Source organism: Synchiropus splendidus, chromosome 2 (genome assembly GCF_027744825.2).
Source record: "Synchiropus splendidus isolate RoL2022-P1 chromosome 2, RoL_Sspl_1.0, whole genome shotgun sequence".
Lineage (NCBI taxonomy): Eukaryota > Metazoa > Chordata > Actinopteri > Syngnathiformes > Callionymidae > Synchiropus > Synchiropus splendidus.
The window spans coordinates 22,293,337-22,313,502 of NC_071335.1; the positions used below are offsets into that span (position 1 = coordinate 22,293,337).

General features: G+C 40.5%; 2 protein-coding genes across 6 annotated transcripts in view; both read left to right on the forward strand.

Annotated features, from left to right (window-relative positions):
* Positions 1–15,965, forward strand: part of gstcd (glutathione S-transferase, C-terminal domain containing) — a 25,534-nt gene extending 9,569 nt beyond the window's left edge. The window contains exons 6-12 of the mRNA XM_053856901.1: positions 9,839–9,954; positions 10,158–10,202; positions 10,269–10,397; positions 10,987–11,120; positions 13,583–13,613; positions 14,822–14,891; positions 15,732–15,965. Coding sequence (XP_053712876.1) covers positions 9,839–9,954; positions 10,158–10,202; positions 10,269–10,397; positions 10,987–11,120; positions 13,583–13,613; positions 14,822–14,891; positions 15,732–15,877 — 671 coding nt within the window. The 3' untranslated portion in view covers positions 15,878–15,965. The remainder of the gene's footprint in view (positions 1–9,838; positions 9,955–10,157; positions 10,203–10,268; positions 10,398–10,986; positions 11,121–13,582; positions 13,614–14,821; positions 14,892–15,731) is intronic.
* Positions 15,966–19,892: 3,927 nt separating this feature from the next.
* The window catches only part of npnta (nephronectin a), a 60,723-nt gene continuing 60,449 nt past the window's right edge, over positions 19,893–20,166 (forward strand). For all 5 annotated transcript variants that reach the window (XM_053855609.1, XM_053855611.1, XM_053855610.1 and 2 more), the window contains exon 1: positions 19,893–20,066. In XM_053855609.1, the coding sequence (XP_053711584.1) occupies positions 19,996–20,066 (71 nt within the window). In that variant the 5' untranslated portion in view covers positions 19,893–19,995. The remainder of the gene's footprint in view (positions 20,067–20,166) is intronic.

The window sequence follows — 20,166 nt, forward strand, 5'->3', positions numbered from 1 at the left end:
TTGCAAAAAGTTTTGAATCTCCCTGTCAACTCTGGGTGTAGTGATACACAAAAACATCAGTTTGGCACGGTTCCTAGTTTTTAAGATTTGGTTCAGTGCGTACTTTGTACATCAAATACTGTACATAATGATGCTGCAAACTTAAAAAACATTAACATTGGAACACAATATGATTCCTTGTTAATTCTGCGACAGAATCCAGTAGTGCAGAGAACACCACCAGTGCTGCCTCCCCGCTCACTGTTATATGTGTCTCAGTGTTCCTATTATGTGACGGTGATGTCACTCTTCTGCCCGTGTGAGAGGATGGTTTTTAACTGCCTAAAAACGTGTTGCGTTACTCAAATCTGGAAATGAACTGCACAAATCCTGTTCCTAAAACAGTCACTTGATACAGCCGGCTGAGACGTTTTATATGTCAATAGCTATGTCACTGGAGCATGACTTGATGCACGCTTCACCAAATTACACATTACTGGCATCAGGCATCAAAGTCTAACTTCCAATGCCAGTTTCCCAATAATTCTGACTCAGTGTAAAAGGATTACCTCTTAAATCTGCGATAAGTGGTACTGCTGTGATGAGCCTCACACTTTTTTCTGTTGACAGGCAAGTTGTAGTTTTTGACTTTGCCTCGCCAAATACACATGCTGGTTTTCTTCCTCCTCTCACTCCCTCTTTTAACATCTCAGTATGCTCTTTAAAAATGCAAGCAAAATATGTGGCCCACACATTTTAGACACTTTGCTCCCATTTTTTCCCCTAAAGCATTAGCACACCTAGTGAGTACTTGAGCATCTGACATATTGTGTCGGCAATAAGTCTTTTTATGTTTACCCAGCCGAGAGAACTGTTTGCGTGTCAATACAACAAGCTTCAAATATATGCAGTGGACTTCATTTCATCTTCCGAGGCCTTGGTTAGTAATGAATGTTATTATATGTCTTGAAAGCAAAGCTGTTTAATGCATCTAAATGCGCTCCCTTTCCTACGTTCAGTGTGAGCATGAACCTTATCATTTGTCCGGAGTGCAAACATCCGCTGAGTCATCTACCTAAAAATGAAAAAGTAAATGTGCATCCCGTGGAGTTGCAGAGGACGTCGAGTTTGCGTCTTGACATTGATGCTTTAGTTGTAAATCTCTGCGGGCCGACTGTGATGTTGCCGTCATTGCTCCCACTCTTTATTAATTGACTGGTTAGAGGGTGTAGATTGGAGATTTGGAACCGAAAAGCAAACATGTGGGCCTTGTGCAACCGGCTTTGTTCACTCCCAATTACAGAAATAATTGGCAGTTTATTTTTGCAATACAAGTTCAAGCACCAACTCCCTGGACAGTTATCGTGCATTTGCAGAGCCTGTGGCTACGTCCACAATGACTCACTTGCCATGAATATTCATTTGATGTCTTGTTTTGAGAGTTCATTAATACTTGCCGTGATGCTGCTTTGTGCTGCTGAAGCGGGACACAATTAACGGGAGCTAGTTGGATTACATTCAACAATATCTGTGTACGCAGAAGTTTGCACTGCGATTTTTAGCAAGGGTGAATAATCTCTTTGAGAAAGGCTTTCCAGGTCACTGAGTTAACATGGCAGCGTTGTTTTCAGTTCACCGTCTTCATACTAAAACTTTTTTTTTTCCAAATTTGATGTAGTTTTTGGAGAGTTCATTGATAAATGAAAATAAACCTGAAAATGTACGTTGAGTGATTTTGTTTTATTTGTACTTCCTTTTAATAGCTAGAATGGGAATGTCAAACTGAAATGCATCCAATGTCGCCAATGCAACTCTTATGTCTTGAGAAGGTTGACTTTTGCGTCCTGTACTGACAAAAACGTCTGCCTTCGAGACGGTTGAAAAAAGGTGTGGTAATCCCTATATGCCTGATATTTTTGATCAGCACAAGATTGTTAAATCTTGAAGCCCAATGAAGTAGACCAAAGAAGTGCTACATTATTTAGTGTAGCCTCTATTTGTTGAATAGTATTACTCCAGAAAGGAGCCCAAGAAGAGGCCACATATTTACATATTACCTCCTTGTTTATTGAGCCCCCATGGTCTTGTCTCCCACTGCTGGGGGTGACTTGTCATTTGTGTGTGAAGGAGCACATGTTATGTCTGTTTCTGCATGTGCAGAGCATTTCACAACAAACAACACTCTCAAGTTTCTCCTACTTTTGCATTCCTGTGCAGCAGCAGGTAGAGATGGTATTTTATTTTGAGGATCTAATGTTGCATGTTTGCAGTTTCAAGGTGCTCATTATCACATTTCGACTGGTGGAAATCGTTTTTCATGGACTTAAAAGACATTGATAATACTACTCTAAGTGACTTGAAATCCTTTTTTCATCTCCCACACATTTCTTTTAACTCGTATCCTCGGTGGAATTCCACAAACCATCGTCGGTAAAGAAGAGTAAAATAGTCGCTTCATCTGTGTTTTCATGGAAAAGCTTTGTACTTTGACACCAACTCAGGAACTGGTTTGTCGTTCTTACATTGTTTTCCACGGATTATTTTTGGAGACCGATAGAAGTAGCAGAGTCGAAGATGCTCAGGTTTGCAGTAGGGCTGTGCATAGGAGGTATTTGCGATACTATAGGTTCTGTAATATATTGTTATATTCGTTAATAAGCGCCGTCAATTTTTGGGGGAGCTGTTAAATATTATGTGCATAAAGACAAGTTTATTAAAGAGTTGTGATGCACCAGTTAGTTAGTTGGAAGTCAGTCCAGTTAGATTTCAGGTAAAATTTCGCTATCCGACAGTAGAATGAACAGCTTCCAACAAGTCAACAAAATAACTCCAGTGTACAGAAAGAAAACATCATTAGCATGGATTGCATGTCACAAATGCAGAAACATATACAAGTATTGATTTATTAAATATCAATATAACTGAATAAAAATATCAAGACAATATCACACAATGAATAATTGCAACATTTCGTCAAAAACATCAATACTGTAATATTGTAGAATCAAGCATTGCGGTATTTGAGCATATCAATGTTTTCTTACACCACGAGTTTACATTGTGAGTGGTGAGAAAAGAGACCATTAGCAACAGGTTTATTGGAGAAATAGCTCATGCAGAAATGTTTGGAGAGACAGGGAGGGAGGTCGGACTTGGGTGGGAGAGAGGTCTGAGTCAGGCAGATGTACAGGATAAGGTAGAGGAAGTTGACTTTCTGTAGCTACATCGTGTGATAATGTGGGGATTTTTTATGAGGAGAGTCAGACAAGTGTGTTTCTCACACTCTTTGTTTATCACCTTTCCTCACCATTGGCTCAATTGTCCAGATATAGCCTTGTACCCCGGTCTACTGTGGGACCTTGGTGCCTAAGTTGACCTTGACCAGTGGAATTCATCTGAGACTCATATCGCAAGGTACCTTATGTGAGTTTGTGTTCAACTGCGATGAGGTCCTGCTGGACAGTTTGCTACAGACATCTTCAGTTTTGAGTCAGAGATAAGCTATGTCCAGGAAAGACTTGCAGCACATCGTGTTTTTACCACGATCGAAATCTTAATGCACTGTGATGCCAAGGAATCCCTTTTTATATCTCTCAATCGAAGGAGTCTCGCTTTGACTAGCCAAGCATGAACGATCCTGCAAGAGAAACCAGTAGGAGATTGGACACCACCTGGCTGGAGTCCAGCAGACATTATTCAACCTTCACAGGGAAGTTTGAGATAAAAGTCACACTGTCATGAAGCTTCAATATAGTTTGTCTCAAAAACGTTGCCAGCACTTAAGCCTTTTACCCGTTGACTGTTTCTGTGCTGGCTGAGTACAAAGATTGCTCTTGCTGTCTGTCGGGAATATCAAATATATTTTCCCCCTTTCATGATCATCCAGCGATTGTGTCCAATTATAATAAGCTTTAGCCTGTTCTTTTTTTTTTCCTAGACTCATTAATTGTAATTAAATCCAATGAGACAAAAAGCAGATGGTGGCTTGGAAACGTTTAAATCGAATCAGTCACACACTTTGCTGCCCTGCTGGGTCTCATTGTTCGGCTGTCTGACCACCAGCAGTCTTTACTGTTTGGGTTTAAATGGCTCGTCTGGATTCTGTGACAGCAGGCTGCTGTATTACGAAAAAAAAACCCCTCTGAAAATCAAAATTGTGGGTGCCACTGAAAGGTGACATGTTTTCTCTACATTTCAGCGTTAAGGTTCTGTTTCCCATGTATGACTGCATGTCCTTTACATTAAGATTAGATTCGATTATCCCTTTATTAGTCCCACAGTGGGGAAATTCAACAGGTGCGGTGTATGAAATGACACTGAGTCAGAGAAAATGAAGATTTTTAAAAATGTATTGCTACAAATGCATTTCAACAACATGGCATAAGATGCCATTTGAGGACAAAATAAGTGAATTTCGGCGGAAAAGGAGCTCATTAGCTGTTACATATTGAGGCCAAAGAGGTGTCACTGTGAACACACTCCAAGTCTGGTTTGGATTCCAACTTTATTTTATCAAAATATCCAAAAGCATTTTTAACAAGTCAGCATATTACAGTTAGATTACCAAGCAGTTTTCATTATTCTATTAAATGGCCTTATTTTCCTGTTAGTCCAGGCTCTCCAGGGAGGTAGTGGTTGGACCCAATCCCAGCAACATCTTGGGTGAGGTGGTCGTACCCTGGAGAGGCTGTTGGTCTATCAAAGGACACTTTCCAATAAACAACCTCTCCCACTGACACACACATTGGCAACAATGGATGTTTTTGGATCGTGGCTGGAACAAAGGCTCCCAGCATCATATGAAGTGTAAGCTGCCAAAGAAGGAGACACAAATAAGCAGTGAGCAGGAAATGGCGTTTGATATTTTATGATGATAATTACCGTAATGTCTGGACTGTAGAGTGCACAAGCTGCACACCCACTAAATTTAAGAAGGAAACTAGATCTTGTTCATTCATGAGCCGTAGCGGTCTATAAGCCGTGGGTGCAGTGGTGCTGTCTGCACTGTAGAAAGGTCAGTGGTTCTTAAAAATGCATGAGGATCACTTCAAAACAAGTTTTGAAAACGGGCTCCAGCATGGAGACTGGTTCATGAAGCAAACTGGCCAATCTTCTGAACTTGAATCATCAACTCCTCACATCTTTTATTGACATTAAAGCTTCAGTCCTCCAGGAGCTCTGCTTCCTTCTATTTAACTCCTAATAATGTGCTGACAGGATTCAGAGTTCATCATGGTGAATTGATTTATGACATCATAGGCGCATTACAACTCTTTTTAAGTTGAATCATTTAGGTCATACGCATTTCTTTAAAGTCTGTAAAATCATTCTGAATAAGTGGAGATAAGCTCCTCTCTATTACCTCAAGATGCAACCATGTCAGTCTTTAAATTAAGCAGACCTCTTGCCTTCAGCGACTTCTGTTCATGTTTTGACAGACATTCCAAGCTGCTGAAAGATTTCCAATGAGACACTTTCCTCCAGTGTGTTTGTCTTTATCTCCCCCTCCAACCACCCACCCCCCTTTTCTTTTCATTGCACATACCTAAAAATGTTTTAATAACTGTTGCTGTGGAAGCTTTTTTTTCTGCTCAGCAAATACTTGTGAGTGATCTGTTCAGACTTTGACATCAATAATGTGGAGTTTTGAAAATGTAAAACAAAGATGTATCTACAGATGTAAAGTCTCTCAGAGACTGGCAAAGCGACAAAAATAAATAAATAATAATAATATTATATATATATATATATATATATATATATATATATATATATATATATATATATATATATGCTGGTAAAAGGAAGCGTCTACCTTGTTGGTTTAACTCTCAACACTCTTTGTTTTGGCTCGCCTTTTTATGGTTGTAGAAATAATGAAGTTCATATACAGCTACGTCATGGACAACATCTGGACCCAAGGTCTTTAGACTCGCCTTCCTGAAAGAGTCAAGTATGGCAGAGTTCTAGCTATTTTTAGGAAGGAAAGCAACCCAAATATAAGGTGAATTTTCCACCATCTATCACATCACTGTCACTTATACAGTCATCAGTATGGATTTGAAGTGTAAAGGGCTCCTTTTCTACCATTGTTTTTCTGCTTTAATGATTATAGCTGAAACGGTGGCTTCACTCGAGATGCAGTTTAAAAGTGAGCGAGAGTCAAGAACTACAAAAATGGGCGATGCGTTACATGAATGAGCTGTACTGGCGTCAGAACTGTAACATCAATGTAAATAGCTAAATGGATGAGCTTTATTGTTTCACGCTTCACTATACGTTAAGGTGACATTGCATCATGGTAACACTAGAGATACTTCTGAAAACATGAGAGTCATAATAGGACCTTTATTCAGGCTCACAGACTTCCATGAGTGTTCCTTTTTTTTACAGCAGAATATGAATAGGATAGAAAGGAATGACAGCACTCTATAATGTTTATTGAAACCTGATGAAACCGTTTCCTCAGCAACCCTGCTGCAGACTGACCTTGCAGGTATGTAACGGTCACGACTGAAGCGCATGAAGGACAAAACAAAAATGAAGGACCGCACAGTATCAGCTATTAAATTGTCAAAGAAAGATCCAAAAGTAAGATTACCTGAAGCACCACCATCACCCCAGCCATTTCCCTCTTTTGCTCATAAAAACGTCTCTTTAAGTGCTCCAGGGTTGTGCTTCCCTTCTGGGCCTCATTTTACCTGTCCCGGGAATCCATCCCCACAAAGATGCTTGGAGTCTTTTTAATATGAGGGTAAGTTATAAACCCCTTGCTGGTAAAGGTTTTATCAAAACGGTTGCGACAGTTTGGGGACAATTTTGAGATTTGTTCAACATTCTGCTGGAACCAAGTCATGTTTAAAAGTACCCCTCAAGTTATTGGTAGGAGACATGTTGGAGTCATCGTACAGTGTAAGAGTGGTAAGTATTTTCCGACGTGCCTGTAAAGGCTTGCTGCCTTCTAGCATGACTCTCTGTGACATCATACAGTATTTCCAGGTCAGAGACTGAAGACGCTTCCTGGCACTTCAGGAGGTCTGCTGTGTGACTTGTCAGGATTTGTTTTCCTCTGTGGCAGCAAAAAGGAAAACATGAGCCAGCAACCCTGGTAGGAGGCAGTTGGCCTACTGAACTATTTGCAGTCCAGTTCATTTAAATCAAATTGAATCTTTCTGTATTCAGTCTGTTATTCATTAGAATTTCCTCTTTGGACATGTTTTTTTTCTTACATTATGATGTCTGCTTTTTGAGAAAAAAAAGTATTAGGTGACTGCACTACCTGCGGTATAATAAAGAAGACACACTATGAGGTGAAGCTCATACTGCTGTTAAGCCTTTTACATTTTTTCATCATATTTCTGTCCCTTTGTAAAAATCTTCAAAGGCAAAATTCAATTCATGTTTTTTAAGGAATGTTATAATCGTATATTTACGTTTTGGTGAACCTTTGCATGCCTGTTTTGCTCTGTTTCGCCCAGGTTGTGGGTGCAGTTTCCAACGCTGCTGTCAACCCACGTCCCATTGAGCCGATTTGAATTTGAATATTAGTGACGTCAATGATTTTACAAATGCTTAAATGTATCTGTGAGGTCTGTGAGTTTAGGTAGACATAGGACAGTAATAATGGATGAGAACTCATGTGGGTGGAAATAAGCTGCTTCATTATGCTTCACAATAATACAGTTTATGTTCTAGTTACATAAGCCATTATCACCGTTGTAGCCAGGACCTGCTAACCCGAGTCAAGACCAAACTGAATAGACAACACATTATTTGGCATTATTAAAAGAAAAAAAAAAGTAAAATATTATCTTGTGAAAAAAGGTCTCATGAGTGGACATGAAATAAATGATGTATGTATGTATTCTAATGTCAATTATTTTTGGTGGAGCGAGGTTATATTTTTCAGTTACACTCACAGTATGAAAGCCACAGACAAAGCGATTCCTTTGACAAAACATCACAACACTTTTAAGTGCTGTCCGTCTTGGCAGTCTTGGTCTTGAAGATTCTTTCTCTCGTCCGGTCTGAGATGTACTTGGGTGTCCAGCCACAATAGCGCTTATAACGAACACATACATGTATAACACAGCAAGTCTTGCATTCGACACTCAGTTTACAGACCTGTCAATATATCCATCTGCTCTGTGCTTGTGTTGTCGGCGTGAGATGCTGTGACACACATCACACTGACAGAATCTTCTCTGCTTCATTTGGCTGCTCCACGGGACGTAGAACCATTTCAGGCTGATCACTATGTATCTTTAGGTTAGTATTTTATACATATGAAGTTTGTTGTAATGCTCTTACTTATTTCCCATTTGTCAGATGTGTTATCGGTTCATGGTGGGGTTTTGCTCTCACATTAGTCCTCAACAGACCACGCAGGCTTGATAGCTGCCTGATAAGTGCCGCACTCAATTTTACATGACCTCGCACACGCATGTTTTATTTTATTTTATTTATTTTGCTCATTATCCCACAATGTACCAAAGCACTTTCCTAGTCACTGATATTGGCAATAAAGCTTATTCTGATTTACACTGCACATTTCAAAGCAAAATCAGCTAAAGTTCTGCTTCACCCACAACATTTTTTCAGACTCGGTCTCTGCTGTACTTTACTATAATAGTAAGACTGTGACAAGAGCATTTATGAACAGTGACACACGACTTTTATTTATGGTTATTGCAGTTATGCATCATTTTAATACAGAAATGTTCCACATTAAAAAGAATTATAGCTTTATAAAATATATATTTCTCTGTTTAAGTTCTAGATGACTTCTAAATCGGCCATGCAGCTAGTGTGGCTGCTCTTAAAACTGAGAGATATGGCATCTGTCTGAGAACAAACAGAAGCCGCCTCGAAGCTGCAGCACGTTTACATTCTGGTCTGTGTGATAGAGCAGCCTGATAAAGTCTGCTGCAGCTTCAGGTGAAGAGAGGGACTGAAGACGGACCTCACAAGATTTTAGTGCCTATTATATGAATAGGAGGACATCAAGGTTGAGACTCAAAAAAGCGGCTGTGAACAATAGGCTTTTCTGAATTCATGTACACAATGTAGTTTTTATTTAATATTTTCACCGGATGGAGGAAATAGACATTAATCCTGGAGTCTAAACTTCCTATTTGAGTTTGTGTATTTGACTCTTATCTGCTTCCCACAAGATTGACAGAAGAAAAAAAAATTTTCAAGCTGATGGATAAGAATATTATAGATCCCTTAACAATTACAAACAAACAAATGACTCACTTGTTTATTGCATGATGTGAAATAGCCTTGATAATGTGAGTAGGACTGCACATTTGCATCCCAGTCCCTCCAAACTAATCCGTCATCGAAGGCTCTTCTGGACCTTTTTAGCTGGTGCCGACTCACTCACTTTACTAAAATGGTTGCTGTAAACTATAATTTAAACAACAGCAATGGTGTTTAATCTGTAATGAGTTTCCTTCATGCAAATGAGCTTAACATTCCTGGTGTCGTGTGACTAAGGTGAGGACAAGTTGAGTCCCGAAAACCTGAACCGACACCAGAGCAGACTCTTGGTTAGCTTATCTTGATGAAAGAGTTTTCCGTCTGCCGGAAGTCCTGCAAACACATCTCCGAGAAGTCAAACTTTGTCCATTGGGACTTGAGTGTGAACAAAAGATAACTCAAAAATGTTGCTGGAACATATGGCAGCATGACGGACAAGCGCCTCCCATATTCGGGGATGAGAACGACTCAAATTAACTTCAGTTTTGGCACAGATTCCAACTTTGGGGCGCTCGAAAGATTGTCTGTCAAGATGCCAACTGGCTGGAAAAGAGACGTGCATTTTCCAATTATTACAGCATCTGTTTCTTTGCAGGGAAAATGTCAGATATCCGCGCAGTCAGGAAGAGACAACAGTTGAATAACTTGGTTGCCATGGTGAAGGAGATGGCCAAGCCTGGAAACACAGTGGTGGATTTCTGCAGCGGAACGGTGTGTTTTAGTGTGGAATAACATTTTTTTTTGGACTATTGTTTGTAAAAATGATTTATTTTACCCATTTTTAACTTTCAGATCACTTGTCGAGCCACACTTCATTCTAGGAAATAAACATGTCGCCATCAGTGGCTTTCAAATTCTTATAGATTTTATGATTTATATGTTTCATCGCTCATTTTGTTCTTTGGTCATTGTAGGGTCACGTGGGGATTGTTCTTGCTCACTCGCTACCAGACTGCCAGGTAATGTGTGTCCAAAAAACAAGACACAGTGTAGGAGGAAACCTGATTTAGGTGTTTTTGCTGCAGGTCATTCTCATAGAAAACAAAGAAGAGTCGTTGGTCCGAGCTCAGAAACGCAGTGTTGAGCTCGGACTGAAGAATATTGGCTTCATCCAGGCAAATTTGGATTACTTCTCTGGACAATTTGAAATTGGGGTGAGTTGGACAGTTCAATAGACAAAGTAGTTTTCAGTGATACACAGAGAGCTGCATTATGCGACAGAACTTCAGGAATAAAAGCACCTTCAAGGCAAATACAGAGAGAATATAAATATATTCTTTTCACTGGACTGTTATGAGTTTGTGTGTTTGCCACACCTGCTTTCGATTTTACCGCCTCCGCCGTTGTATGAGTCCAACTTTTATTTTGGATGAGGCAGACAATTCACTCGCTTCCCGTCCACCATGAATTATGCATGTTCTAAATGTAGCTGTTCATATTTTAGTCTTAATTAGTGAGAGGTTTCCCACTCTCTTCCTCTTCGCTCTGATCTGTGCTGCTGCGATCACTTGCACCTCAGTTAGATGTGTTAATGTGCCACTCGTTTTTTTAAACAATATCCTGTTGATTGTTTTTGTATTTGCTAATGTTTTTTGTTTGTTGTTGTATTCATCAATATGAAAAAAAGAGGTATTTTGCTGAGGAACAGGGCGCAGTATTAGATTTTTGTAGTCATTAGCATGCAAACACAGATGTGAGACTTTCAGTGGCGTTCAGTGACCCTCCTCTCCACCTGCTCCTCAGGTGGCCCTGCATGCATGCGGCGTAGCTACAGACATGGTGATGGAACACTGCGTCCAAGTGGGAGCGGCTTTTGTGATCAGCCCGTGCTGCTACGGCTTCATCCAAAATGCGATCAAGTTCTCTTTCCCCAGGAGGTTTGTTCCTTCATGTTGCACATCATTCCAGTGTTGGAGGTCTGTAAGAGGTTTTCTGTAAGAGACCGAGATAAGAAACGCATCCCCTGTCTTCCTGCACTGAGGCCTCACCGCAGTTCACATCAGACAGGGCCCGATATGAAAACATGAAGGCTAGAATTCTGCCTGATAGTTTGAGTCACAGACTTCTTTTTTTAAATGGTTCGTCATTTAAACTTAAAACTAGGGGTGGAAAACTAAATATGATGAATCTATCACTGTAAAACCATTTAAGTGAGCACAAAAATATTTTGTCAGATTTCTTACATTATTAAAAAGCTAAATATTTCTTTTTCCCCGCTTGTTTGCTGCAGAAAATACAGAGGCGGCTTGAGAATATATATGTTTGCATTTTGCCATTGCATCAAATTGACGTCAACAAAAAGCAAGGCTTTTTTTGAGCTTGTATCTCTCACTTCACCATCAACATAACGGCTTCATGACCTTCACTCTAATCTAGTCGAGTGTTTCTCTTTCTCCCTCTCTTTATTATGCAACTTTTGCTTTCCATATATCCCCATTTACATCGGTGTCTTGTGTGTTTGGGAGGGTAGCTGAAGCAAATCGCTGGGGACCAACGCACTTGCTGCACTGTGACCACGACCCCTTCACCAACGGTGACCACATTTCGGAAAATTTGGAGGCGAATATTGACACGCCTGTCTTCGCACAAAGGGGGTGACGCTATTAAATACATAACATTGGCGGCACCAAGTCACAGCGAATAACAGGGAATCTAGGAATTGGCTGAAATGAATGAGACTGATAAAATGTTTTGTGTGGGAGAGGGTGAGGAGGGAAGCGACTCTTCAAGGTTCTGTCAGTGAGAGGGCTGCTGCCTTTGTTTAGATGCAGTGGGTGGACGCATTGCATTTATCCACCTTTCAATAACTCGGTCCTCTGTACAGAATGCTGGCAATTTACATGAGCTTCATTTAATATATTTAAATGTGTGAGTATTGTTGTATAGAACACAATCAAATGCTCAACATTTTGAATGTTTTGGTATGTGATGTGTCAACAACGAGCGATTCAATTGGTCTGATCTGCTCGAGTCACAAGTGAAAATTTTGGGAAAATCGAACTCGATACGAAAAAATAAACGTCGCAATTTTGCTCAGTAAAAATAATGTTGCTGATGTGCAAGCTTGCATTGAAAAATACCAGGTTTAAGGGGAAAAAAATGTATGGATAAATGTGGAAAATGTGCGTCTAATGTGCAAGGACCTCAAGGCTTAAAGTTCTGGGAGGAGGTGCGTGCAGCGTTGTACGCTGCAGACAAATCTAAGTTGACAGTTGGTCCCTTAAATACCAATATAAGTCAGTTTTGCGTGGTATGGGCCCTTTAAAATGGTTTGTGTCAAGACTGAATTCTAGGATTTTTCGCCATTTGTGTCACAACTAGCTAAATTTTGTGGCAATATATCTGACTCCGAGGATATTCTCTAGATGAGCTGATGTACAAGACTTGAAATGTTGGTGATGGGTCAAGAATGGGTGGTTAAATCTTGGTGGTGCTCGGGATTTCGCCAGTTTTGATGAAATACACTTTGCATTGGGCTGGAAATGAGCAGCTTGTCTGCAGTGCTTTGCTAGTTATGTTACGACAGAATTCCCTTGCATGTGTGTCTGTGCGCGTGCCGCCGGTGTGCGCGGCGCTCTCACACCTGACCATGTCAATCTCCCTCCTGCTACTTTTAGTTGTTCCCCTCAGGTCGGGTTGGAGATACTTGTGCAGATATTCTGCAGGTGCAGACATTCCAGACGCTTCCCAGCATTTTACGAGCCGTGAAACTAAACTGCCTCTTTCACGACAGCTCTAACAGCTTTGGTTAATTTTAAGAGTTTTCTCCCTCTGACCCTGCTCGGCCTCTGACACCCTTCACAACAATGTTTTTTGTTTGGTTTTGTTTTCTATGAAAATCAAACCTCAAAATGGAGCTGTGTGCTTGAACTATTTTATGCTAAATTATACTGCATCAAGCTAGTTTGTATTACACTATATATAAAGTATTAAAACTCATGTTGAAACACACCCACACAGGACTGTATATGAATACACAAAATGAATATACAACCATCCAAATACACGCCCACGTTATGCATATTCATTCACACGCTCCCTTACACTTTCCAGTACTGCATTTTATTTTAAAGACTTGTATGTACACACACACACACACGAAAATACATACTCTTTGTTTTGTTTGTGACATCACCTGATAGCCATGACATCATGATGGCAGCCTGAGCGTTTTAATCCTTCCCACAGGCATAAACCTGTTTCTGTTTTTATTTCATTTGCCCACGTTTGTTTAATATAGTTTTCTTTGTCACAGTTTGAGTACAGAGTATCACTGATATTTTAATGTCTTGAAGGGATGAATTATTTAGATACATTATTTTTTCTTTGTTTTTTGCAGCAAAAGGTTCCAGGAGACTCTGATGTATAAGGTAAGATTATGAATAAATTGGCCAAACAAAATAAAATGCTGTGTCGTTGTAAGAGAAACTGCTCAATTCATTGCTTCAGGAATGGCTTGCAGTTTAGTAATGTTTTGAAATGTGTTTACACGAGCGGTGGGAATCGATTTCGAAAAAATTAGTCTAATTCATTTGGGTATACAGTTTATAAATTATTAATCACTTTTTAATACTTGACACCGGATTGGTCTCCTTTAAGTGAATGTTTTGCTCACAACTTCTTATTGTGTAACGTGTTGCTCCTGGTGCCATGAAAGATTACTTATTTAATAGTTATGATTATCTGGATCTATTCACTATTTTTGTCTGTAATTGATTGAAAAAAATGAATCTCCCTAAGTCGTTATAGATTCAGGTTTTATTGCGTTGAATTATATGGATTATATATAGATAGTGTGGTTATTATTGTTGTAAGATGGACATATGAAACATTGAAACATCTTCAGAGTCATAAAAACTAATATTTGACCACACGCAACCACTGTGATCCAAGTTTGTCTTTTAATCTATGAAAAAATGTGAAAACAATTCATATTTCCTGATTAAAGTTCTCAAATGTCATGGACTGAAAAGGCGTTCAGAATGAAAATCCCTGTTCCGTGTCTGCTGCCACCTACACGGGTCTCCTCATCCCTGACGGTGCTTTATTTTGCTTGGCATTAGTGCTGTTTTCCTTTGTGTTTTTATGATTTTGCTTTCCGTCACCTTTCGTCAGCGTCTTTAAAAGCAGCGGTGTGGGAGGCAGTTACAAGTGGGAGGCTCAGCGCCGACAGTCTGTCAACCCTTTATCGCTCTGCACAGACTCACCAGTGTACTTTTGGACGTACCTCATTCTGCCGTGATGTATGGGACATGTCGAGGCCGCGAGGGAAGAATCTGCTGCGCTGCAGGCTGCGTTTAGGCAATTACGCATGTCTCAACGTTGGACTGTTAATTCTCTTAAGAGAAGAAAAACTCTGATGGAGATCTGGCTGGAGAAATATGTCAGTGTGTATTACCACATGGACTATCGAAGATGGTCTGACTGGCCCATCGAAGGTCCCTGAAGGCAAGGAGTGTTTAAGGCAGGAAATTCCTCAGCACTGATGTAAAGATGATTCCAGTTCAGCATGAGCACCAAATACTCCCCTCAACTGTATATAAGTTTAGAAATGAATATTTGTTTTTTTCCCTCCTAGGAACATATGATTCTGTGCCGCTTCGCAGACCAGACAGCTCCACAGCTTCCTCCTGAGCGGCGACTCATAGGTACTGCCACGCCACTATGTCCTGAGGCGGACAAGTCCAGCCCATTTTGTGATTTCACAATGAGAGTCCAGGCTTTCTCTGCAGTGAGGGAGGTGACTTCTTCGTCCTTAAAATTCAATATTTCACTAGTTATACCTTGAAACATGAACCTTTTTTAATGTGTATACATATAATGCATCTATATTAATCCCTGCTTTGGCGGTTTACATGAATGACAGAACTCTGTACACTGCTACGATTACTGAGAAAAACATTTTTTAAAAAATTTTGAAATTTTAATAAAATTTAATAATGATGGTTATTAGTTTTGACATAATGGTTTGATCCTGCCATTATTATTATTATTATATACTTTATTAGAATTGTGTATTATTATTATATTTGTTTATTATTGTTGTTATTATTATTATTATTGTTGTTGTTGTATATTTTATTATACTTTATTATTATTATTATTATTATTTTGGAGGAAGAAGGAAATATTTCGTCATAGTTGGACACTGTCAATTTTAATTTCAAATATAGATATATCATTGTTATTAGCTAGATGTTCTTTATTTGTCCCACAGTGGGGAAATTCAACTTTAGTAGGCATGAAAGCGTTTGAGGGTTTTTTGTTTTCAGTGTTCCCTGGTATTTATGAAGTTGTAACATTTTTATAAAGATATGCACCACTCTGTGAAGTTGAGAGACTATTTGGACTGAAAGCAGCTAAAGACTCAGACTCTTATTGCATCCTTGACTACTTTCCCCCTTTCAGTCCCATACTCATGTTACACCACCAACTCATAATCCACCCAAACAAAGGTGACTTCCACTCCCTAATGTGTCTCCCTCCAGGTAAACAGTGCATGGGCCTGGTGGACTTGGACCGCTCCTGGGCCGCTGAGACACATGGGTACTCGGTGAAGGTTCTGACTATGGAGCCCGAGAGCTGCTCGCCTAAGAACAACATGCTGATTGGTCGGCCCACTCAGTTAAACTGAGGACCTACTGAAGACATGAATTTTAATTCTCATTTTAAGTTGTGATTTTTATTTGTTTTTAATAATTACGAAAATGACTTTTTTCAATAAACTTATGAAAATTCCTTATGAAGAGGAAATGAAAAACTGCTGCTCATTTTTGAGGGACGGGCCGCTGGTCTCACCAGCCTGGGCACATAAAAAAAAAATAATAATAATAATAATATAAAATAAGGAAGGTTGAGTCAGTCAGAATTCAGGTACAAAGAGGTAAAAAATAAAAAAGTAAAATGCTGATAAAATAAAAAACACCAGCCATGTTTGATGATGTCTAAAAAAGTGTGAATGACTTCTGATTTAAAGAGGTGATAGTGGAACTTGACACAGTTATATAAAGATGATTCCAAACTAATGGTAAATTCTGTTGGGACTGAACCCTGTGGGCGGCAGTGGTTCACATGGGGAGTGAAAGTGGGCCCCTGTGGGGGACTCAATTGCCTGTGAAAGTGAGTCCTGATAGGAGCATCACAGTGTCTGATGTCTGGGGCTGGAACATCAAGTTTCTCCAGCTCCTGTCTCAGCTTCATTGAGCAGGAGACGGAGGGAACCCAGGAGGAACTGTTGCGGTATCAAAGGGCATGTGATGTAAAGGATTTTTCCTTAAAATGTTCTGAATCCAAGCAGTGATGTTTGCTACTGTGTGTGACATCAGAACCACTGCCGTCTCTTGATTCACAAAGGCTGTCAGTGACCTGCTTGAACTCTGGTGCTGAGGTGAAGTTAAGCTGAATTCTATGGTGGGTTAGGGAATATTTTGACACCTGTTTTCTTTAAGTAAGGTACCCAACATCAGCCCCGGGCCCCACAGTACTGAAATGTGCTGAAATTACGTTTTCATTTTTTTGTTTTCTTCACAGTTTATTCATGAATAACAGAATGGCGACTTGAGTTTTGTACGTTTGATGAACGTTTGAATATTTGTACAGGCTTGAGCTCGAGAGTATTTGTCATGAGCAAAGCTACTGCGCCTAATATTGCGGAGTAGTTTTGGTTGGACGGGAAAAATGAATGGTATTTGTATTAAACATGCAGGTTGTTGGGTAAAATACCTCATTTGTCATTCTACAGGCAAGTGGATTACTTTTCATAAAGAATGGATGTGACTACAGTACACATCCAGGAATACTTTCAGCATAAATGAATATTTGATGATGGAGGCAAAAAAAGGTCAGTGTGCGGTTTGATTGAACGTGTAGCGGCTGTCACTGACTTCTCACCGCGCACTCGCTGCAGCCGACGTTCCCGAACTCCTCAAGGCCTCCGTCTCCGCTAATCTGTTCCTCTGAATCATTATGGCTGCTCCCTTTTGTCAATGTCTCGCAGCTTCTTTAGTAGTTTTCCAAATCCATGGGAAGATCTGGAGGAGATACGAGAGGCCATTTCCTGCGTCTGGCTCATTTGAATTCTGCCCACAGAGTCGATTCCTCCTAAGGTGAGCGGCCACAGTGACGGCTCATTTGAAAGACGGGGGGAATATTTCAAAGGGAATTGTGTGACTGCCGCACGCGTGTTGCGTCGCGCAAGTATCGCACATTACAGGACGGTGGATGTGAACAAAGAAGGATGGAGTCAGGACCACGGAGTCTCACTGCTGGTGGCGAGATGATTAAGTTGGGAACTGGGTCGACCCAGCTGGGGTGACTTGACAAGAATGTATAAACAGACCAGATCAAATATCCAGCTTTATATTTAGAACGTGAGAAGAATAATCATCTGGATACATCTGTATTTAAAAGTGAGTTTCAAGCCGGCTATTTTTACTGGGGTCACTTCTTCGGATATTTACAGGGCAGTAGCTGTTAGTTTTGGCGTTGCATTGTCAATTGATCTCCCGCGTTCCACTTGTGATCATTTTCCCTGTTGTTTGTCTTTGTGTTGCTGAAATAACTGGAACACCTCATAAATCTGAAATCCTGACTCAACTGGGTCAACGATGGCTGTCGAGTGTTTCAGATGTAAATGAAGAGCCATGTTTAGACTGTTTTTAGCGTTTAAATCGGTTTTGTCATTGTTGAGTGATTTTCCACACTTAGACGATGCGTAAGGGGACGTTATGTTGGTCTGTTCCAGGCTTTTCATTTGTTTGACAAAACGCACAATAGCTTCTGAATCTCTTTTTTGGGGCTCGGTGACCTCAAGGTGTCATCTTTGCTTGGCAGGCTCTATCAGACGCCACGTGTCACATGAACGGTTCTTGGTTGGATGGGACGTGACCAAGGTGAGGATCTGTCCTTCTGTGTCAGAGAAGGTCAGAATTTCATGTCGGAAATCCATTGTGATTCCCAGATCTAGCAGGTGAAGCAGCACATTGACAAGTGTTGAGCATAAAGAGCCCAAGACCCAACTGACTAGAGAATATAAAAGTGTGGGTCAGTTACTTATGCGGAGACATACATTTATTTATTTCTCCAAAAGAAAGTTTGGAGTAAAAATGAATCAGGTACTGAACTACTTAAACTTTTTCCTCGTGTCACACGTTAAATGGTAGCCCTTGTCCGACAACAATACAACATCAATGAGTATATTACAGCACTATCTGCAGTAAAATGTTTGGGCTTGAAACCTAGTCAGAGACTAGGTTTCAAGCCCAAACCTAGGCCTGATGAGGCTTCATGAAACAGTGTCCTAATTTTCAGAGGCCCCTAGATGGCGCTAAGGGTTGCGAAATGATGTGAGGTTTCATTGAACTAATTGTTCAAGTCTGGTGGCCTCTGAACATCAGGACACTGTTTCATGAAACCTCATCGACCCATCACTACAAATATATATTTTCAAGGGCTGTGACAAGGGCTGGATGTTTATATCAAAGATCCACGAGGCCCCCAAAAGACGCTTGCGTTTAACAAGGCAAATTGCAAGATAACAAGATAAAATAAATAATTTATTTTTAGACAACTCCCGCTGAATCTCAGCGACGTTTGTGAGACGGCGCTCAACATGGAGCACTCAGCATTCGCACATTTTTCAATCCACAGTAAATTAAATGTCACCTGAGGAAGAAACGCGCCACAGAGTCGCAACATGGTCATGATCCTGTTCTCACTGCAACTAATATGACCATAAATCAAAATAATTAAATACAACCACATGAGTAATAGCGCAATTATACTGAAACAGCGTTTCTGGACTCATTCGTATCCGGCGGTGTCGACGATGTTGACGTCATTTAGATTGATGGTTGAAAGAACGGCGAATACTGACATTCAGTTTCTGTTTGAGTCCCCATTTATTTCCTCAAACATGTTGTTTACTTGACTCTTTGTTACGTTCAAAGATCACCATGGCAACACTACCCCACTGTCGTGTTGCCCAGCAATTGTGAGGGGACAACTGATAATAGTTTTAAAAATGTACACTACAGCTATGAGAAAAATGCTTATAGTGGAATACGGTACACAGTGTAAAGATTACCATTGAAGATGGGAGTGTTTTATCTCCACTGTCCTCATTTTTGTCACCATTTTTATTCATTTGCAATAACAAGAAACCAAGAAAGAACTTTCAAATTGATAATTCTGACAAAAGAAAATTAAATAATAATGATAACAAAAGGTGAACGTAAAATAATAGGTAAAATAATTGTGGGCCTGAAGTAATTAACTGTAATTACATTATTATTATTAATTATAATAAGTTAAATAATTCTTCTTATTATTATTATTTAACTCGCAGTCGCATTTATTTATTTTTTTACCTCCACATTTCTCATCAAACTTCAGTGGCAGTGCTCTGTGCGGGTGGGCCGAACATCTGCGTGTCAAGACGGGATACACACACAATTCCGGCATTTGCGGACTCCACGCACTTCGTTGCTGTGGGTTCTGACGTCACGCGGAAAGTCTCACGGCTGCTGCAGGTTGTAAACAGGAGCTCGGTTTAGTGGCGAGCGAGAGGAGCGAGTGGCTGAGGTGGGAGGGAGGGAGACAAATCGGGAGAGAGTGGGGGGGAGCCGTGCGCTCTTCTCCCGGCAGAGCGCGTCCCACTCACTGGGGGCGACTCCTCCACTTCCACTGGTTCAGGAGGACGCGATCGCGCACAACCTTCCCATCTCTGCACCTGATTCTCCGCGGGGATACGAGATGGAATTGTGGATAAAGTTGGCGTTCTTGTGCTGCTGCTGCCTCGGAGCCAGTGCGGATCACGACGGAAGGTAATTCCGCATGATTTTAAAAGCAGTTCACATCGCCGGCGTCTTTGCGGCGCGCGGAGTTCCATCCGTCTGGAAACATGTTGCGCCTTTGAATTGACGC